At 44.2% G+C, this 16,445-nt stretch overlaps 1 protein-coding gene across 2 annotated transcripts in view; it reads right to left on the bottom strand.

Annotated features, from left to right (window-relative positions):
* SP3 (Sp3 transcription factor) overlaps positions 1-4,714 on the bottom strand; it is a 58,192-nt gene extending 53,478 nt beyond the window's left edge. The window contains exons 1-3 of one of the 2 annotated variants that reach the window (XM_025274735.3): positions 4,049-4,682; positions 3,282-3,421; positions 2,649-2,780 (exon numbers count right to left, since the gene is read on the bottom strand). In XM_025274735.3, coding sequence (XP_025130520.2) covers positions 2,649-2,780; positions 3,282-3,421; positions 4,049-4,055 — 279 coding nt within the window. In that variant the 5' untranslated portion in view covers positions 4,056-4,682. Of the gene's footprint in view, positions 1-2,648; positions 2,781-3,281; positions 3,422-4,048 lie in introns of both variants that reach the window. The other variant, XR_006547282.2, reaches the window with a different exon arrangement.
* Positions 4,715-16,445: the final 11,731 nt, after the last annotated feature.

The raw sequence follows: 16,445 nt of genomic DNA, 5'->3' as shown, positions 1-16,445 counted from the left end.
TTGCCATGAAATCAATTTTGAGAGTCTGTGCTGTGGGACATTACAGGTGAGACTGCTCTGTGATTAGACCTATTCAGCACTATACTGAGGGTGCCAAAAATTCTTGGCCAGGATCCAGGATGAACACAAATCATAACAAATTCTAAACTGAAAATATGTAAAGCAAGTCTGTAGTTCAGTTATTGGCTTTTCAATGCCCCTTTAATCCTAAAATATCAAACTAGTATAAAGTTGCATTTAAAAAAGTTTTAAGTAGAAAGTTGTGTATTTCAACTTGACCTTAAACACAATAATACTATATGCAATGTGGTATCCTGAATTGGATCCTAGAACAGAAAATGGAGTGGTATCAGAAAAAAGTCTATAATTAATAACACTACCAATGTTAATTTTCTAGTTTTGACAAATGAACCATGGTTGTTGCTAAGTCGCTTCAGTCGTGTCCGACTCTGTGTGACCCCATAGACGGCAGCCCACCAGGCTCCCCCATCCCTGGGATTCTCCAGGCAAGAACACTGGAGTGGGTTGCCATTTCCTTCTCCATGATTGGTTACATCAGTTATTAGAGGAAACTGGGTGAAGGATAAAAGGTAACTTCCAGTTCTCTTTGCAACTTTTCTATAAATACAAAATAAACCCAAAATAAAATTTTTAGAGAGCACACCTACAAAAGCTCTCTGTAAACCTCTCATAATTCCTAGTAATTTGAGGGAAGTCACAATATCCAAGCACATTTTTAAAGTGCAGAAAACTTCTATGAAACCACTTAAAATTTCTCTTATCTACTGAGATGTCCATATCTAAAACTCATTTTTGAACTGGAAAAATAATTTTCCAGTTTGTTAAGGCAAACACACTCAAGACAGTCATACTAATTTTTACTCAGTGAAAAATTTTATGCACAGATACCAAACATACAAAGAAAAAGTGCTTAGAGTGACTGTGGTTCATGTTCATCTGGCGGGAAATGTGATGTCAGTAGAGATTTGGTAGTTCAGAGGAGGAGCTGAAGAGGCAGGGAAACAACTTCCCTACAACTCTATGGCCACAGTAGGCTAAGGCTGGAGACAGTATCCTATTCCTCCGGTTAGACTTACATATACATATATTCTACTCCTAACTTCCTCCTTCACTTCTCTCCTCCCCCAATCACTGAGCTGATGCCTAAACTTGGTTAAGGTGCAGTTACAAAAAGTTTTTTGTTCTATTTGAAATACTTAAAAAGATAAGTAGAAGCAACCTGCCTTGCAATTTTACTCATGTAGTGTTTTTTAACTTTTTTTTTTGGCACTGTGGGCCTAAAGGGACATAGTTCATAAAAGAGGTTTACCACTTCATAAATTTGTTTAAAAGTAACAATGCATCTCATTTACACAATTTTATGCCTTTACATTTCAACCTGATTACAAAAGAACAAAACCTAAAATCATACTTTTAAGTCAGTAAATCTATTCACATCCCTCTACAGTATAATTTCAAGCATTAAAATTACAAATACAATATTTAACAATAATTATTCAGCTTAACAACAGCTTCACGTTTAATGTCTTGGAATACTAAGAATTTCCTGCAGACTAAAACTTTTTCGTCTACAGTGACAATTCAAAATATTACAGCACAAACCAATTCCTATAATTCACATTAAAAAAAAACCACACAAACAATAATGTAAAGTTTCAATTATTTTAATAAGTGAACACATCTACATGTTAAACTAATGCAACAACAAAAATTCAAACGAATGTAAACTTCACAATAATCTTAAAAAACTGTTTCTAGCTAATTTGTATTAAGCCCTCCTCCAACTCTGACCAGCTCCTCCCCCTGCCCCAGACGAACTAAAAACCCAAAAAGAACCCCACCACATTCCATCAGACTAGCAACCACAATAAATGAAAATATAGCTTTGCCAACCAAATTCAACTGCAAGTGTGGTTGCATTAGCATTCATGTAAATATAATTCCTTACACGTACTTGTTTCTTCTTATTCAACTTAAAAAGCCAAAATATTATCTAAATAACTTCACCGATTCCAACGATCACTTAAACTCCATTTAAGAACAATTACTGCAAATTTAAGTAGCCTGCAAAAACTAAAATTCGATCATTTGGAATGGCCATTTAAAAAGGACTCAAAAGGTGTTCATTCCTGTATACAAAAGAGTACACTTTCCTTAAAAAAAAAAAAAAAAAATTAACATTTAAGTCAGTAAGATCTAGTAACTCCCAGCAGAAAAAGCTCCGAGTCCAAAAAACACTAAAAGCTAAAGACACTGGCTCTGCAGTTGATACTATCTATGGCCGATAGGCTGTGCTTGAAATTTTTGTAGCGTTCGGCGAAGGAGTTTTCAGCACTGATATGAATTGCTCAAACATCCATTTTGGAGGCCTCTACCCCCACCCTCTCAAGACTTCATTTTGTAGTGAATGTGGATGGAGGTGCTGCAGTGACAATTTAGAGAAAGCCTGGGCTGGCTTCTGATCCAAACCAAGCACGCCAAAGAGCAGGAAAGGTGCCCGGCCGCGCGGCCGCCCGTCTCGCGGCAGGCGCGGGCGCCGGGGAGGCCTGGAGGGCGGGCGGGCCGCCGCGGGCCCGGATGGCGGGCGCTGGGCCTCGGCGGGGGCGGGCCGCGCGCGCGAGACTTACCGCTCCGGCGGCGGCGGCGGCGGCGGGGGCCCCGGCTGCGGCGGCCGCCTCCTCCTCGTCGTCGCCCGGCGATGGCGGCCCTATCTTGCTGCAGGTAGCGGCCAGCAGAGCGAGCGGTGACGGCTGAGTGTCCTACCCCCGATGGGCGGGTTCAGAGAGGGAGACAGGGGGAGGGGGTGGCGGTTAGGGCCGGGCCGCCGCTCGCACAGGAAGTGCGACTCTGGCCTCGCAGGCAGCGCCCGGGCGAGCGCCAGCCCGCGCTCTCCTCCTCCTCCTCCTCCTCGACTCCGGCTCGCGCCCGCCCGCTCGCACGCACACCGGCCCCACCGTCCGCGGGAAGGCGGGCGGCGGACTGCGCGCCGGCCCTCCACCTTCCGCCCGGAACCCACCCCCGGGAGGGCGCACACTCTCTCACAAGCGCGCACACACACACACACACACACACACACTCACTCTCTCACACAAAAAGGCGGCGGGCGGGGGAGCGCGGGCGGGGTCGGAGCGTTGGCGCCTCGGGCGGGCAGCTCCCGGGGCGGGGGGAGGGGAGGAGAGAGGCGCGGAGGGAGGGGAGAGGAGAGGGGAGGAGAAAGCGGCGCGAGGGGGGAGCCGGGCCGGGGCTAAGCCGCTCCTCACCTGGGCCGCCGCCGCCGCCGCCACCGCGCCGTTTCCGTGCTGCTGCTGCTGCTGCAGATACTCGCCGTGGCCGCCGCCGCCGCCGCCGCTGTCCACGTCCAAGGCAGCCATTTCCTCTTGTTTCACGGGCTTTTCGGGAGCTGCAGGCACAGCGCGGGGGGGGGGGGGTGGGGAGGAAGGCGGGTGGAGGAGAGGGAGGGGGCCCGCGGGCCGAGGCGAAATTACTCCGAAAGCCCGGACCGAGTCCCCTTCCCCTCCCCCACCCGCCCCCCGGCGGCGGCGGCGGCGGCGGCTCCCTCCTCCCCTCCTGCTGCTGCCCCCGCCCGCCGCTGCCTGTAACCCTCCTCCTCCTCCTCTTTCCCTCCTCCTCCTCCTCCCCGCGCTGCCCCTGCCCCCTCTCCTCTCCTCTCCTCCCCTTTCCCTTCGCGCCGCTCGCTCTCACTCGCGCTCGCTCCTCTCGCACCGTCAGTCACTCACACGCCCGCCCGACCGCCGCCCGCGCCCGGACACAGGGGGATGCGCTCCCGGCGGACCGGGCCGCCCGCCCCGGGCCCGGCGGGGACACTGCGCTGCTGGGGCTTGAAGGGTGGACGGTAGCTGGCGGGGAGGGGAGGGAGGCGGAGGGGATTGCGGCTTTCTGCCTCTCACAGACACTCGGTCGCACACAGGGAGCCGGGAGCCGGCGGCGGCAGCCCCCGGCTGGCTGTTGTCGGCGGCAGCGGCGGCGACGGCAGCAGCAAGGGTTGCTCTCTCTCGGTTTTACGTACCGGTCATAGTGTGTTATAGGGCACCTCAGGCGGGGCTCCCCGCCGCCTTACACATGGTGAGGAGCGAAGGCGGCGGCGGCGGGAGAGGATGCGGGAAGCGGCGGCGGACACGGCCGGAGCGGTCCGGGGATTTTTTTTTCCTATTTTGATTGACTGTGCGGGAAACACAAAAGGTGGAGCCTCCAGCCCAAAAGGGGGGAAGAGGGTGACAGCCCGCCCGGAAGTTCCGCCCCTCTTCTCCGCGCTCATTTGCCATCACGCTCTTCGTCGCCAGCTCTCATTGGCCCAGACGCCCGTCCGTCACTCTGCCTGGCGGCACGCTTCCTGTTTGCCCCTCGGGTGGAAGGGGAGAGACAATGAGCGGCCGTGGCAGCGTAGGTTCCCGAGAGCGGCCAAAGCTAGCTTGTTACCCCGCTGTGCCCGCCTCGTTCGTCGGCTGCCGCTGCCAGGGCAAAACGCAGGCCTCTTCCACCTTGTAGGCGCTCGGAGCACGCCCCGGCAAGCCGTGGGGGAGCTGAGCTGGGGAGGAGATCCCGTCCCCGAAGGCTCGGGCTCCACTCGCTGCTTCCTCCATCCTGGCAGTAGCCGGATCTCCCCAGGGCCTCAGGCTCTCCGAGCCGCCGCTTCCCTTCGCTGCCTGGAGGCCGCTGTCGCTCAGCCCCCGGGCTGCTGCTGCGGCCGCTGCTGCTACTGAGCAAACCAGGCCCGCCCCGCGAGCCCGGGGGGAGGGAGCTGGTATTGGGGGAGACACCCCCTCCGAGGCTGGAGGAGGATTTTCTCTCACACACATTCAGCTCTTAGATTCAGTCTGAGCCACCTCGTTCTCATCGCCCTTTGCCCCTGGTTTCCAAACTGCCTTCCACTTTCACGTACCCTGGAAGCAGGCATTTTAAACAGGAATCTTGGAAATTCACCTCACAGATAGAACTTTCATTCTGGCCAGTGGCACTGAAACAGACAAGTATATTTCATTTAACATATAGTGTATATATTCAAAAGGACAGAATCCTTAAAAAAAAAATTCAGTCACATAATCATTTTGTTGCACAAACATTATTTAATCGTCTTGGTAGCAAGTGAAATATCTGAAAAAGCCCAGCAATAATTGCCAACATTTTAAAAATAGTGAATCTCAATGAAGTATCTTTTTTTTCTTGGACCATTCATTTGAAATCTCGTTTCACTTACTGGCTAGGTTAACACACCTTTGCTCTTTGGCATCCATGATACCTTGATGTCATCCTGGGTAGGAGAAATCCTGAATTTTATCTGTGTATGTTTTGCCAAGAGACATCTCTGCCTATTACACACTGGATCTAATTGCCAAGAAAGAGGTTAAACTCAAAAGAGGTGGATATGCTGCCCACAATACACTTTATTAGAACTCTGGCTCCAAAAATTAGTGTTCCAATTGTGATTGTTTAGTAAATAAAGTTGTACTGGGGGCTGGAGTTGTAAAGTCCAAAGACTTCAATAAGGTTTTGTGTGCACTGACAAGAATTTAAGAATCCTTATATGAAAGACGGAGTTTGCATCTCATTTCTTCTATTTCCGTCTTCAGCTCACTGAATCAGAAACATTGTATGATTAATGGGCACTTAATTGTGCAAAAGATAGAATTCCCAAGGAAATGACTTAAAAACCACAAACAGGCAAAAACAAAACAAGTTCTGAATCCACGAATGAAGTTGATCTAACACAATTTTGGGTCTCATATATAAGTAGAAGAATGACTTTTTAAAAGCAAATTGTATAAACCCTGTACCATTTTACACTTAAATTCTGAAGGAAAAGTGTTATAGAATAAGCTGATAATTGAAAAAGAAAAAGGGATGGAAAGCTTGAGGGAGGACAAATGAAAACCACTGGAGTGGGAGAGGGAGGGAAGTCAACATTGTCACTTTTTCTACTTCCATGGATGTATTGGATAGAGAATAGTTCTTTGCCTAGTAGAGATCTTTCAGACATTTTCAGGTGCTTTTCTAGGAATGGGGATGTGGTTTATGAGTCTAAGCATAAGACTTCCATGCCCCTTTCACAAAGCCTTAGTCTAGCCACCAATAGGAAGCAAAGTACTTGGCCACAGAAACTCAGTTCGTTTCCTCAGTGATACAAATTGACAAATGGAAATTTAAAAAAAAATTATTTTCAAACATTTTTGGTCCATAGACCATTCTGACAAGATGCAGAAACACTTCATGTAATCTAATTGAAAAAAACAGTAATAACCTACCAGAGCTAACTATTCTACTTTTATAACTGCAGTGCTTTTAAGAGACACAACTACCAAAAGTATCACTACTGCTTAATCAGATTCAGAGGACCTGCTCAGACCACACTGAAAAGAGTCCCTCATGGAATATCTTAAAGCTGGAAATGAAGGTAGTCTCTGAAAAGAACATGTTCTCTTAGCTATTTCAGTACTGTAGCCAAATCTTGAAATGCAGTTTGTGTTAATTAAAAGGTATTTTCTCTGTGGAAGATAGCCTTTCAATGGCACCCACTGTTACATTACATAGGAACTCAGAAATTGCACTTGCTTATGCTAGGTATTATTTATACTGTCTTCTTTCCAAAGATGATTTGAGGAAACCCTTGCTGGCCACTGTTTATATCACAGCAGGAGATCTGGATGTCACTTTTTCTCAATTTCCTCACTTATTTTTTTTTTTAATCTTACATGTGTTTTTATAAGTTAAATCTTTTGGAAACTGTGGTGAATGTCAGAGGGCCTCAAAGACCCACTGGCATGAACCCTTTCACCCATTTTCAGTACCCTTTTTCTTTCCAAAGAGAAGCCACTAAATAATACTTGATTCACATCTACAAGAGCCTACCCATTCTGTATTAAAAGCAGCGACAGCCCTGGTCAACTGCACCACACCTAAAGGATTCCCCTTTCCTTCACAGTCCCTACTACCTTTCTTCCCTTCTTAACATCTATTAAGTGAAAAATATACAATTACCAGTATTCACCCACTGTTGTCTAAAAAGGTGGCAATTTTGTGTGCTGCTGCTTCTGCTGCTAAGTCATGTCAGTTGTGTCTGACTCTCTGCGACCCCATAGACGGCAGCCCAACAGGCTCCTCTGTCCCTGGGATTCTGCAGGCAAAGATACTGGAGTGGGTTGCCATTTCCTTCTCCAATGCATGAAAGTGAAAAGTGAAAGTGGAGTCACTCAGTCGTGTCCAACTCTTAGCAACCCCATGGACTGTAGCCTACCAGGCTCCTCCGTCGTTGGGATTCTCCAGGCAAGAGTACTAGAGTGGGTTGGCATTGCCTTCTCCAGAAATTTTGTATAGTTGCACTTAAATCCATGTCTACTTAATATAACCTTTGTTCCTATGATCCTGATCCACCTTTTCAGTTCAGTTCAGTCGCTCAGTCATGTCCAACTCTTTGTGACCCCATGAATCGCAGCACGCCAGGCCTCCCTGTCCATCACCAACGCCTGGAGTTCACTGAGCCTCACGTCCATCGAGTCAGTGATGCCATCCAGCCATTTCATCCTCTGTCGTCCCCTTCTCCTCCTGCCCCCAATCCCTCCCAGCAGCAGAGTCTTTTCCAGTGAGTCAACTCTTCGCATGAGGTGGCCAAAGTACTGGAGTTTCAGCTTTAGCATCATTCCTTCCAAAGAAATCCCGGGCCTGATCTCCTTCAGAATGGACTGGTTGGATCTCCTTGCAGTCCAAGGGACTCTCAAGAGTCTTCTCCAACACCACAGTTCAAAAGCATCAATTCTTCAGCACTCAGCCTTCTTCACAGTCCAACTCTCACATCCATACATGACCACAGGAAAAACCATAGCCTTGACTAGACAGACCTTTGTTGGCAAAGTAATGTCTCTGCTTTTCAATATGCTATCTAGGTTGGTCATAACGTTCCTTCCAAGGAGGAAGCATCTTTTAATTTCATGGCTGCAGTCACCATCTGCAGTGATTTTGGAGCCCAGAAAAATAAAGTCTGACACTGTTTCCACTGTTTCCCCATCTATTTGCCATGAAGTGGTGGGACCAGATGCCATGATCTTCGTTTTCTGAATGTTGAGCTTTAAGCCAACTTTTTCACTCTCCACTTTCACTTTCATTAAGAGGCTTTTGAGTTCCTCTTCACTTTCTGCCATAAGGGTGGTGTCATCTGCATATCTGAGGTTATTGATATTTTTCCTGGCAATCTTGATTCCAGCTTGTGTTTCTTCCAGTCGAGCATTTCTCATGATGTACTCTGCATATAAGTTAAATAAACAGGGTGACAGTATACAGCCTTGACGAACTCCTTTTCCTATTGGGAACCAGTCTGTTGTTCCATGTCCAGTTCTAACTGTTGCTTCCTGACCTGCATACAAATTTCTCAAGAGGCAGGTCAGGTGGTCTGGTATTCCCATCTCTTTCAGAATTTTCCACAGTTATTGTGATCCATACAGTCAAAGGCTTTGGCATAGTCAATAAAGCAGAAATAGATGTTTTTCTGGAACTCTCTTGCTTTTTCCATGATCCAGCAGATGTTGGCAATTTGAGCTCTGGTTCCTCTGCCTTTTCTAAAACCAGCTTGAACATCTGGAAGTTCAAGTTCAATTCTCCATTGCTGAAGCCTGGCTTGGAGAATTTTGAGCATTACTTTACTAGCATGTGAGATGAGTGCAATTGTGCAGTAGTTTGAGCATTCTTTGGCATTGCCTTTCTTCGGGATTGGAATGAAAACTGACCTTTTCCAGTCCTGTGGCCACTGCTGAGTTTTCCAAATGTGCTGGCATATTGAGTTCAGCACTTTCACAGCATCATCTTCCAGGATTTGGAAGAGCTCAACTGGAATTCTATCACCTCCACTAGCTTTGTTCGTAGTGATGCTTTCTAAGGCCCACTTGACTTCACATTCCAGGATGTCTGGCTCTAGGTCAGTGATCACACCATCGTGATTATCTGGGTCATGAAGATCTTTTTTGTACAGTTCTTCTGTGTATTCTTGCCACCTCTTCTTAATATCTTGTGCTTCTGTTAGGTCCATACCATTTATGTCCTTTATTGGGCCCATCTTTGCATGAAATGTTCCCTTGTTATCTCTGATTTTCTTGAAGAGATATCTAGTCTTTCCCATTCTGTTGTTTTCCTCTATTTCTTTGCATTGATCGCTGAAGAAGGCTTTCTTATCTCTTCTTGCTATTCTTTGGAACTCTGCATTCAGATGTTTATATCTTTCCTTTTCTCCTTTGCTTTTCGCTTCTCTTCTTTTCACAGCTATTTGTAAGGCCTCCCCAGACAGCCATTTTGCTTTTTTGGATTTCTTTTCCATGGGGATGGTCTTGATCCCTGTCTCCTGTACAATGTCACGAACCTCATTCCATAGTTCTTCAGGCACTCTATCTATCAGATCTAGGCCCTTAAATCTATTTCTCACTTCCACTATATAATCATAAGGGATTTGATTTAGGTCATACCTGAATGGTCTAGTGGTTTTCCCTACTTTCTTCAATTTAGGTCTGAATTTGGCAATAAGGAGTTCATGGTCTGAGCCTCAGTCAGCTCCTGGTCTTGTTTTTGCTGACTGTATAGAGCTTCTCCATCTTTGGCTGCAAAGAATATAATCAATCTGATTTCGGTGTTGACCATCTGGTGATGTCCATGTATAGAGTCTTCTCTTGTGTTGTTGGAAGAGAGTGTTTGTTATGACCAGTGCATTTTCTTGGCAAAACTCTATTAGTCTTTGCCCTGATTCATTCTGTATTCCAAGGCCAAATTTGCCTGTTACTCCAGGTGTTTCTTGGCTTCCTACTTTTGCATTCCAGTCCCCTATAATGAAAAGGACATCTTTTTTGGGTGTTAGTTCTAAAAGATCTTGTAAGTCTTCATGGAACCGTTCAACTTCAGCTTCTTCAGCGTTACTGGTTGGGGCATAGACTTGGATTACTGTGATATTGAATGGTTTGCCTTGGAAACGAACAGAGATCATTCTGACGTTTTTGAGATTGCATCCAAGTACTGCATTTCAGACTCTTTTGTTGACCATGATGGCTACTCCATTTCTTCTGAGGGATTCCTGCCCGCAGTAGTAGATATAATGGTCATCTGAGTTAAAGTCACCCATTCCAGTCCATTTCAATTCGCTGATTCCTAGAATGTCGACATTCACTCTTGCCATCTCCCGTTTGACCACTTTCAATTTGCCTTGATTCATGGACCTGACATTCCAGGTTCCTATGCAATATTGCTCTTTACATCATTGGACCTTGCTTCTATCACCAGTCAGAATGTGGTCCATTGGAGAAGGGAATGGCAAACCACTTCAGTATTCTTGCCTTGAGAACCCCATGAACAGTATGAAAAGGCAAAATGATAGGATACTGAAAGAGAAACTCCCCAGGTCAGTAGGTGCCCAATATGCTACTGGAGATCAGTGGAGAAATAACTCCAGAAAGAATGAAGGGAAAAAGAATACCCAGCTGTGGATGTGACTGGTGATCCACCTTTTACCTACCTCTGAATCTCTTTAACCTGTGCACACTGGATTTCAAGAATCTTCAACTTGTTCACCTTAGGTAATCACTAACATATTTCAGGAGTATTCTAGTTGCGATTGACTAGGTGTACTTAACCTCTTTCATATTTCACATCTTCCCTGCTTTCTCAAAAATACACCTCAAAAGCCATATCCCTTGGAACTAACACTTTTGAGCTTTTGCTATGTGCCAACTCCTTTGCATCCTTAACCATCACAACCCTAAGAATCATGAGTATCATAAGTATCATGGGTTCATCATTTTATAGATGAGGAAACAGAGGCTAGCAAGGTTTTGAGACTCTGTCATTTTCAAATAAATAGCGGAGTCACGCTTTTAATCCACATGTCAGTCTCACAAATCAACATATCAAGTCTTAAATGATAAGCTTAAGAGACTTGCCCATTATGTAAAAAATAAAGAGATGAGAAAAAATAAAGAAAATAAAGTAGATAAAAACAATACATATTTATAATGGAGATCATTTTTAAAGCAAATCTTAGAATGTGAACTACTTGTATTCAGATCAGATCAGATCAGTCGCTCAGTCGTGTCCGACTCTTCGAGACCCCATGAATCGCAGCACGCCAGGCCTCCCTGTCCATCACCAACGCCTGGAGTTCACTGAGCCTCACGTCCATCGAGTCAGTGATGCCATCCAGCCATTTCATCCTCTGTCGTCCCCTTCTCCTCCTGCCCCCAATCCCTCCCAGCAGCAGAGTCTTTTCCAGTGAGTCAACTCTTCGCATGAGGTGGCCAAAGTACTGGAGTTTCAGCTTTAGCATCATTCCTTCCAAAGAAATCCCAGGGCTGATCTCCTTCAGAATGGACTGGTTGGATCTCCTTGCAGTCCAAGGGACTCTCAAGAGTCTTCTCCAACACCACAGTTCAAAAGCATCAATTCTTCAGCGCTCAGCCTTCTTCACAGTCCAACTCTCACATCCATACATGACCACAGGAAAAAACCATAGCCTTGACTAGACAGACCTTTGTTGGCAAAGTAATGTCTCTGCTTTTCAATATGCTATCTAGGTTGGTCATAACTTTCCTTCCAAGGAGGAAGTATCTTTTAATTTCATGGCTGCAGTCACCATCTGCAGTGATTTTGGAGCCCAGAAAAATAAAGTCTGACACTGTTTCCACTGTTTCCCCATCTATTTGCCATGAAGTGGTGGGACCGGATGCCATGATCTTCGTTTTCTGAATGTTGAGCTTTAAGCCAACTTTTTCACTCTCCACTTTCACTTTCATTAAGAGGCTTTTGAGTTCCTCTTCACTTTCTGCCATAAGGGTGGTGTCATCTGCATATCTGAGGTTATTGGTATTTCTCCCGGCAATCTTGATTCCAGTTTGTGTTTCTTCCAGTCGAACGTTTCTCATGATGTACTCTGCATATAAGTTAAATAAACAGGGTGACAATATACAGCCTTGACGAACTCCTTTTCCTATTGGGAACCAGTCTGTTGTTCCATGTCCAGTTCTAACTGTTGCTTCCTGACCTGCATACAAATTTCTCAAGAGGCAGATCAGGTGGTCTGGTATTCCCATCAGGGGTCATATATTTTGAATGCTCTAACCAATACTGAACATGCTGTGGATGTTTAATTAATACTAAACCAAAAAACTGTCAAGACTATTATGGAAAAATGAATGATGAAGTAAAAAATTACAATTAACCAATAAATACTATATGATAAAATTTCTTTGACCTAATGATAGCTCACCTCTTTCAAGATCACATTTTCCAACTGAGTTAGACCCTCATTTTCATTCAAGCTCCATACCAATGATATCAGTGTGGTGCAAAAGGACAGATATTTTTATAATTCATGAAATCCCATTCTCTTTATCCAGGCTATTGACATCCCTGGTTATTCTAAATTTTCTAAATTATTTGCAATACTTCTAAAGTCATCTTCATGTCAGTCCAGGAAGCTTAGTCCACTGACATATTTCTAAGTTGTTGCAGTTTTCTAAGAAAAGATGAATTATGTATTTCAACATTTTTAATAATCTGTGTTAGAAGAATATAAAGTACAGGGAAGTATCTTGTCAGTTATCTTTCTTAGAGTAATATAAAATGCTAGAAATTCTCTTGGTTGTACTTAGGAAACTTATGGGGTAGCTTTACTTAAAAATAGACTTTAATAATAACTTACTTAAAACTAAATAAACCTGATGCCATTAAGGTGAGTTGTCCCTCAATGATGAACAGTCACTTTCAACATGAAGTGTAACATACTTTATTTCATGATTAAATCTCTATCTTATAATGGATCCCCCCCCACACACACACACACCTCATGGCTTGTGGAATCTTCTGGGCCATGACAGTGAAAGCACTGAGTCCTAACCACTAGACTGCCGAGGAATTCCCTTTTTCTATCCTTTAATCCTATAAACCAGACATACCTACCAACTATTCTCAAAATAGGCAACCATACCTAAGGCCTAGTTAGAGGAGATAAAAGAAAGGGGAAAAAGTAAAGAATGAAATGGCAGAGAGCAAGTTGGATAGAATTTTAGAAAATATTGAAAATATTTAGAAAATATTGAAAAGTTTTTATTTTATAATACCTTCCACAAGGAATAGAATTTTTCCAATTAACCAAAAATGGCTGAAATGCTGCACCATGTCATTACTCCATTTCAACTCTAGAGGTAAAGTAAGAAAATAAAAGCAACTATACACACACACACACACACATATTTATTATATATACAAATGTGTGTGTGTATATATATGCATATATATACATTATAATTCATAGTGGTTAATAAATTATGGTATATTCATTAAATAACAATTTAATAAAAAGATGATTCATCAAAGATAAATCTCAAAAATAATAATAAGTGAAAAAAGTTATAATAGGATAAACAGAATACCACAACTACCCAAAGTTTAAAAACACAATTATATATCTATGCCATATGTGGATACATGTGGAGAAGAACGATAAATCTTGCATGGGAATGATGAATACTAAATTTTAAATAGTGATCCCCCTTGGCATGGAGAGGAGGATGGGATCTGAATGGATTTGCCAAGGGCTTTGTTTGCATTTGCAAGTTTTACTTAAGCTAAGCTGAGTATACTATTTTATGATAGTGTTATTTATTACTACCCTGTTTGCCTAAATATTTCATAATCATTATTTTAAACAAAAAAGAATAAATTAATACACGAGTGTATGGCAGAGGTAGTAAATCAGCATGGCCAGGCAGCTGATTGACTGAAGGGGTAGAGAGGAGGGAGAGAATGATTCACATATGACTAAGTTTTCCAGCTTTAGTTACTGGAAAGATGAGCTGGAATAAAGAACATGAAAAACTGAATGAGTATGGGATGAACAATCATGAGTTTGATTTTAGATGTTTTGAGTTGGAGGTGCTAGCAGGATATCCATGAGATATCCAACAGCCTATTACGGACTTGAACCCATAGCTAAAAAGAGACGCAAATGCAGGTCAGGGAGTTGGGAGCCTATAAAATAACAGAAAATAGACATATTGCTCTCTGTCCCCCCATCCACCCCTCCTTCCTGGCACAGCGCTCCTAACATCTTGTGATTCCCTGAGTGATAAGGGCACTAGGAGCATCTTTTGTTCAAATATTTGGTCTTTTACCCTGTATCTTGACACAGAGCTCCTAAATCCCTTGGAATTTCCTGGATGATAGGAGTATCTTTTGTTCTAATGAGTGGACTTTGAGTGGGGCTCCTGGATGGGGCTGAGCATCATAGATTGTTTTATTGGACAGCATTACAAAGATATAGATAAATACTCATTTAAGAGAAAGTCGAAGGGCAGGTGACTTTTCAAGGGAGGAGAAAATTTAAGGAGGAAATGTTAACAGTGTCAAATGCTGAAAAAGAATGAGAATCAGGGTAGGGGCAATCCATGGATTTGGCAATAAGGAAGTCATTGGAATCTTTAAGATAGTATTTTGTTGACACCATCCATTATAGTAACCACTAATCGCACGTGACTAGCGAGCACTTGAAATGTGGCCATGGTGACCCAAGAAATGAGTTTTTTATTGTTTTTAATTAATTTAAATTTATGGGCTTCTCAGGTGGTGTTAGTAGTAAAGCACCCACCTGCCAATGCAAGAGACAAAAGAGGTGAGGGTTCGATCCCTGGATTAGGAAGATCCCCTGGAGTAAGAAATGGCAATCCACTCCAGTATTCTTCCCTGGAAAATTCCATGAACAGAGGAGTCTGGAGGTCTGCAGTCCATGAGGCTCCAAAGAGTCAGACACAAGTGAGCAGGAGCACACATAATTTAAATTTAGATGGCCACATGTGACTACTAACTACCATACTGGTCAGTGTACATTTAGGGTTTCTTTTCCTTCTTCCAGCCCCTAAGTGATGAACGTTACTCCAGACTTGGGTTTGGATTCCCTGAGCTTTTCTTTACAAACTCATCCCCAGGAAGCACCACCATTCCTGCAACTTCAGCCATCTCTAAATTCAATCCCAAGCTCTGTATCATCTCCTGTCCCCTGAGTTCCAGTTCCATTACATCAAGCACTGTCAATTCCTCTGGAACGTCTCCCTTTAACCTCAAACTCAGAACGTTCAAAGCTAAACCCATAACTTTCTACAGAACCAGATCCCTTCTCCCTGTGACATTCCTGTCTCTGGCAGCAATTTCCTCATCCTTTTCTCAGATGCTCATACATGAAATTGCCTTGGACACATTTCTCTCTTTTCTTTTTCCCTGGCAGCCAGTTCCAAGGTGCTAACAAATTTTCCTGCAGAATCTCCTTCAGCTACCCACTGAAACCACACAATTTATTGAGCTCTATTCCATAAAGAAGGCTGAGTGCCGAAGAATTGATGCTTTCGAACTGTGGTGCTGGAGAAGATTCTTGAGAGTCCCTTGGACAGCAAGGAGATCAAACCAACCAATCCTATTGGAAATCAATCCTGACTATTTACTGGGAAGGACTGATGCTGAAGCTGAAGCTCCAATACTTTGGCTACCTGATGCAAGGAGCTGACTCATTGGAAAAGACCCTGATGCTGGGAAAGATTGAAGGCAAAAGGAGAAGAGGGTGGCAGAGGATGAGATGATTGGATAGCATCAATCCAACCAATTCAATGGACATGAACTTGGTCGAACTCCAGGAGATGACGAGGGAGGCCTGGCGTGCTGCAGTCCATGGGGTCGCGAAGAGTCAGACACAACATAGCGACTGAACAGCAACAAATTCCGTGAGACAGTGCATAGCCCCTACCTCCAAGCCACAGATTATCCATTTATGAGAAGAAAGATAAACATACACACATTCAGATAAAACAGAAGAGAAATAACAAAATCTAAAGTTGGCTATATGCATTGATAGGGGAGTATCTTCCAAATTCAGAAATCACTGAGTGTTAGTTGGCTCCTTCTGAAAGAAATCAGAGCGTGCTTTTTTTTCCCTGTCTGGACTTCTGTAGCTCTAGATAGTATTCCAGACTTTCCTGCTCCCGCCCCCAAATTAACCTTACATTGCCTCAAAAATGTTAGTGATTCCCATTATCTAACATATACAAGGGTCTCTCTCAAAACCCTTCACTGCCCTATATGTAATCACTCTGTGCTGTGTGTTAAGTTGCTCAGTCGTGTCCAATTCTGTGTGACCCCATGAACTGTTGCCCACCAGGCTTCTCCATCCATGGGATTCTCCAGGCCAGAAACTGGAGTGATTGCAATGCCCTCCTCTAGGAGATCTTCCCAATGTGGGGATTGAACCCACATCTCGTATGTCTTCTGCATTGGCAGGCAGGTTCTTTACCACTAGCACCACCTGGGAAGCCCAAAAATACTGTATGGAGTAGTTTGCATGGGATATTTCATGCATTGTAGCACTTCAAGCCAAGTCTGAGACAGAAGAAGAGACCAAGAGA

The sequence above is a fragment of the Bubalus bubalis genome, chromosome 2 (assembly GCF_019923935.1).
Source record: "Bubalus bubalis isolate 160015118507 breed Murrah chromosome 2, NDDB_SH_1, whole genome shotgun sequence".
Classification (NCBI taxonomy): domain Eukaryota; kingdom Metazoa; phylum Chordata; class Mammalia; order Artiodactyla; family Bovidae; genus Bubalus; species Bubalus bubalis.
Note: the sequence above shows the minus strand (reverse complement) of the source record. Positions and strands in the feature narration are given on the sequence as shown.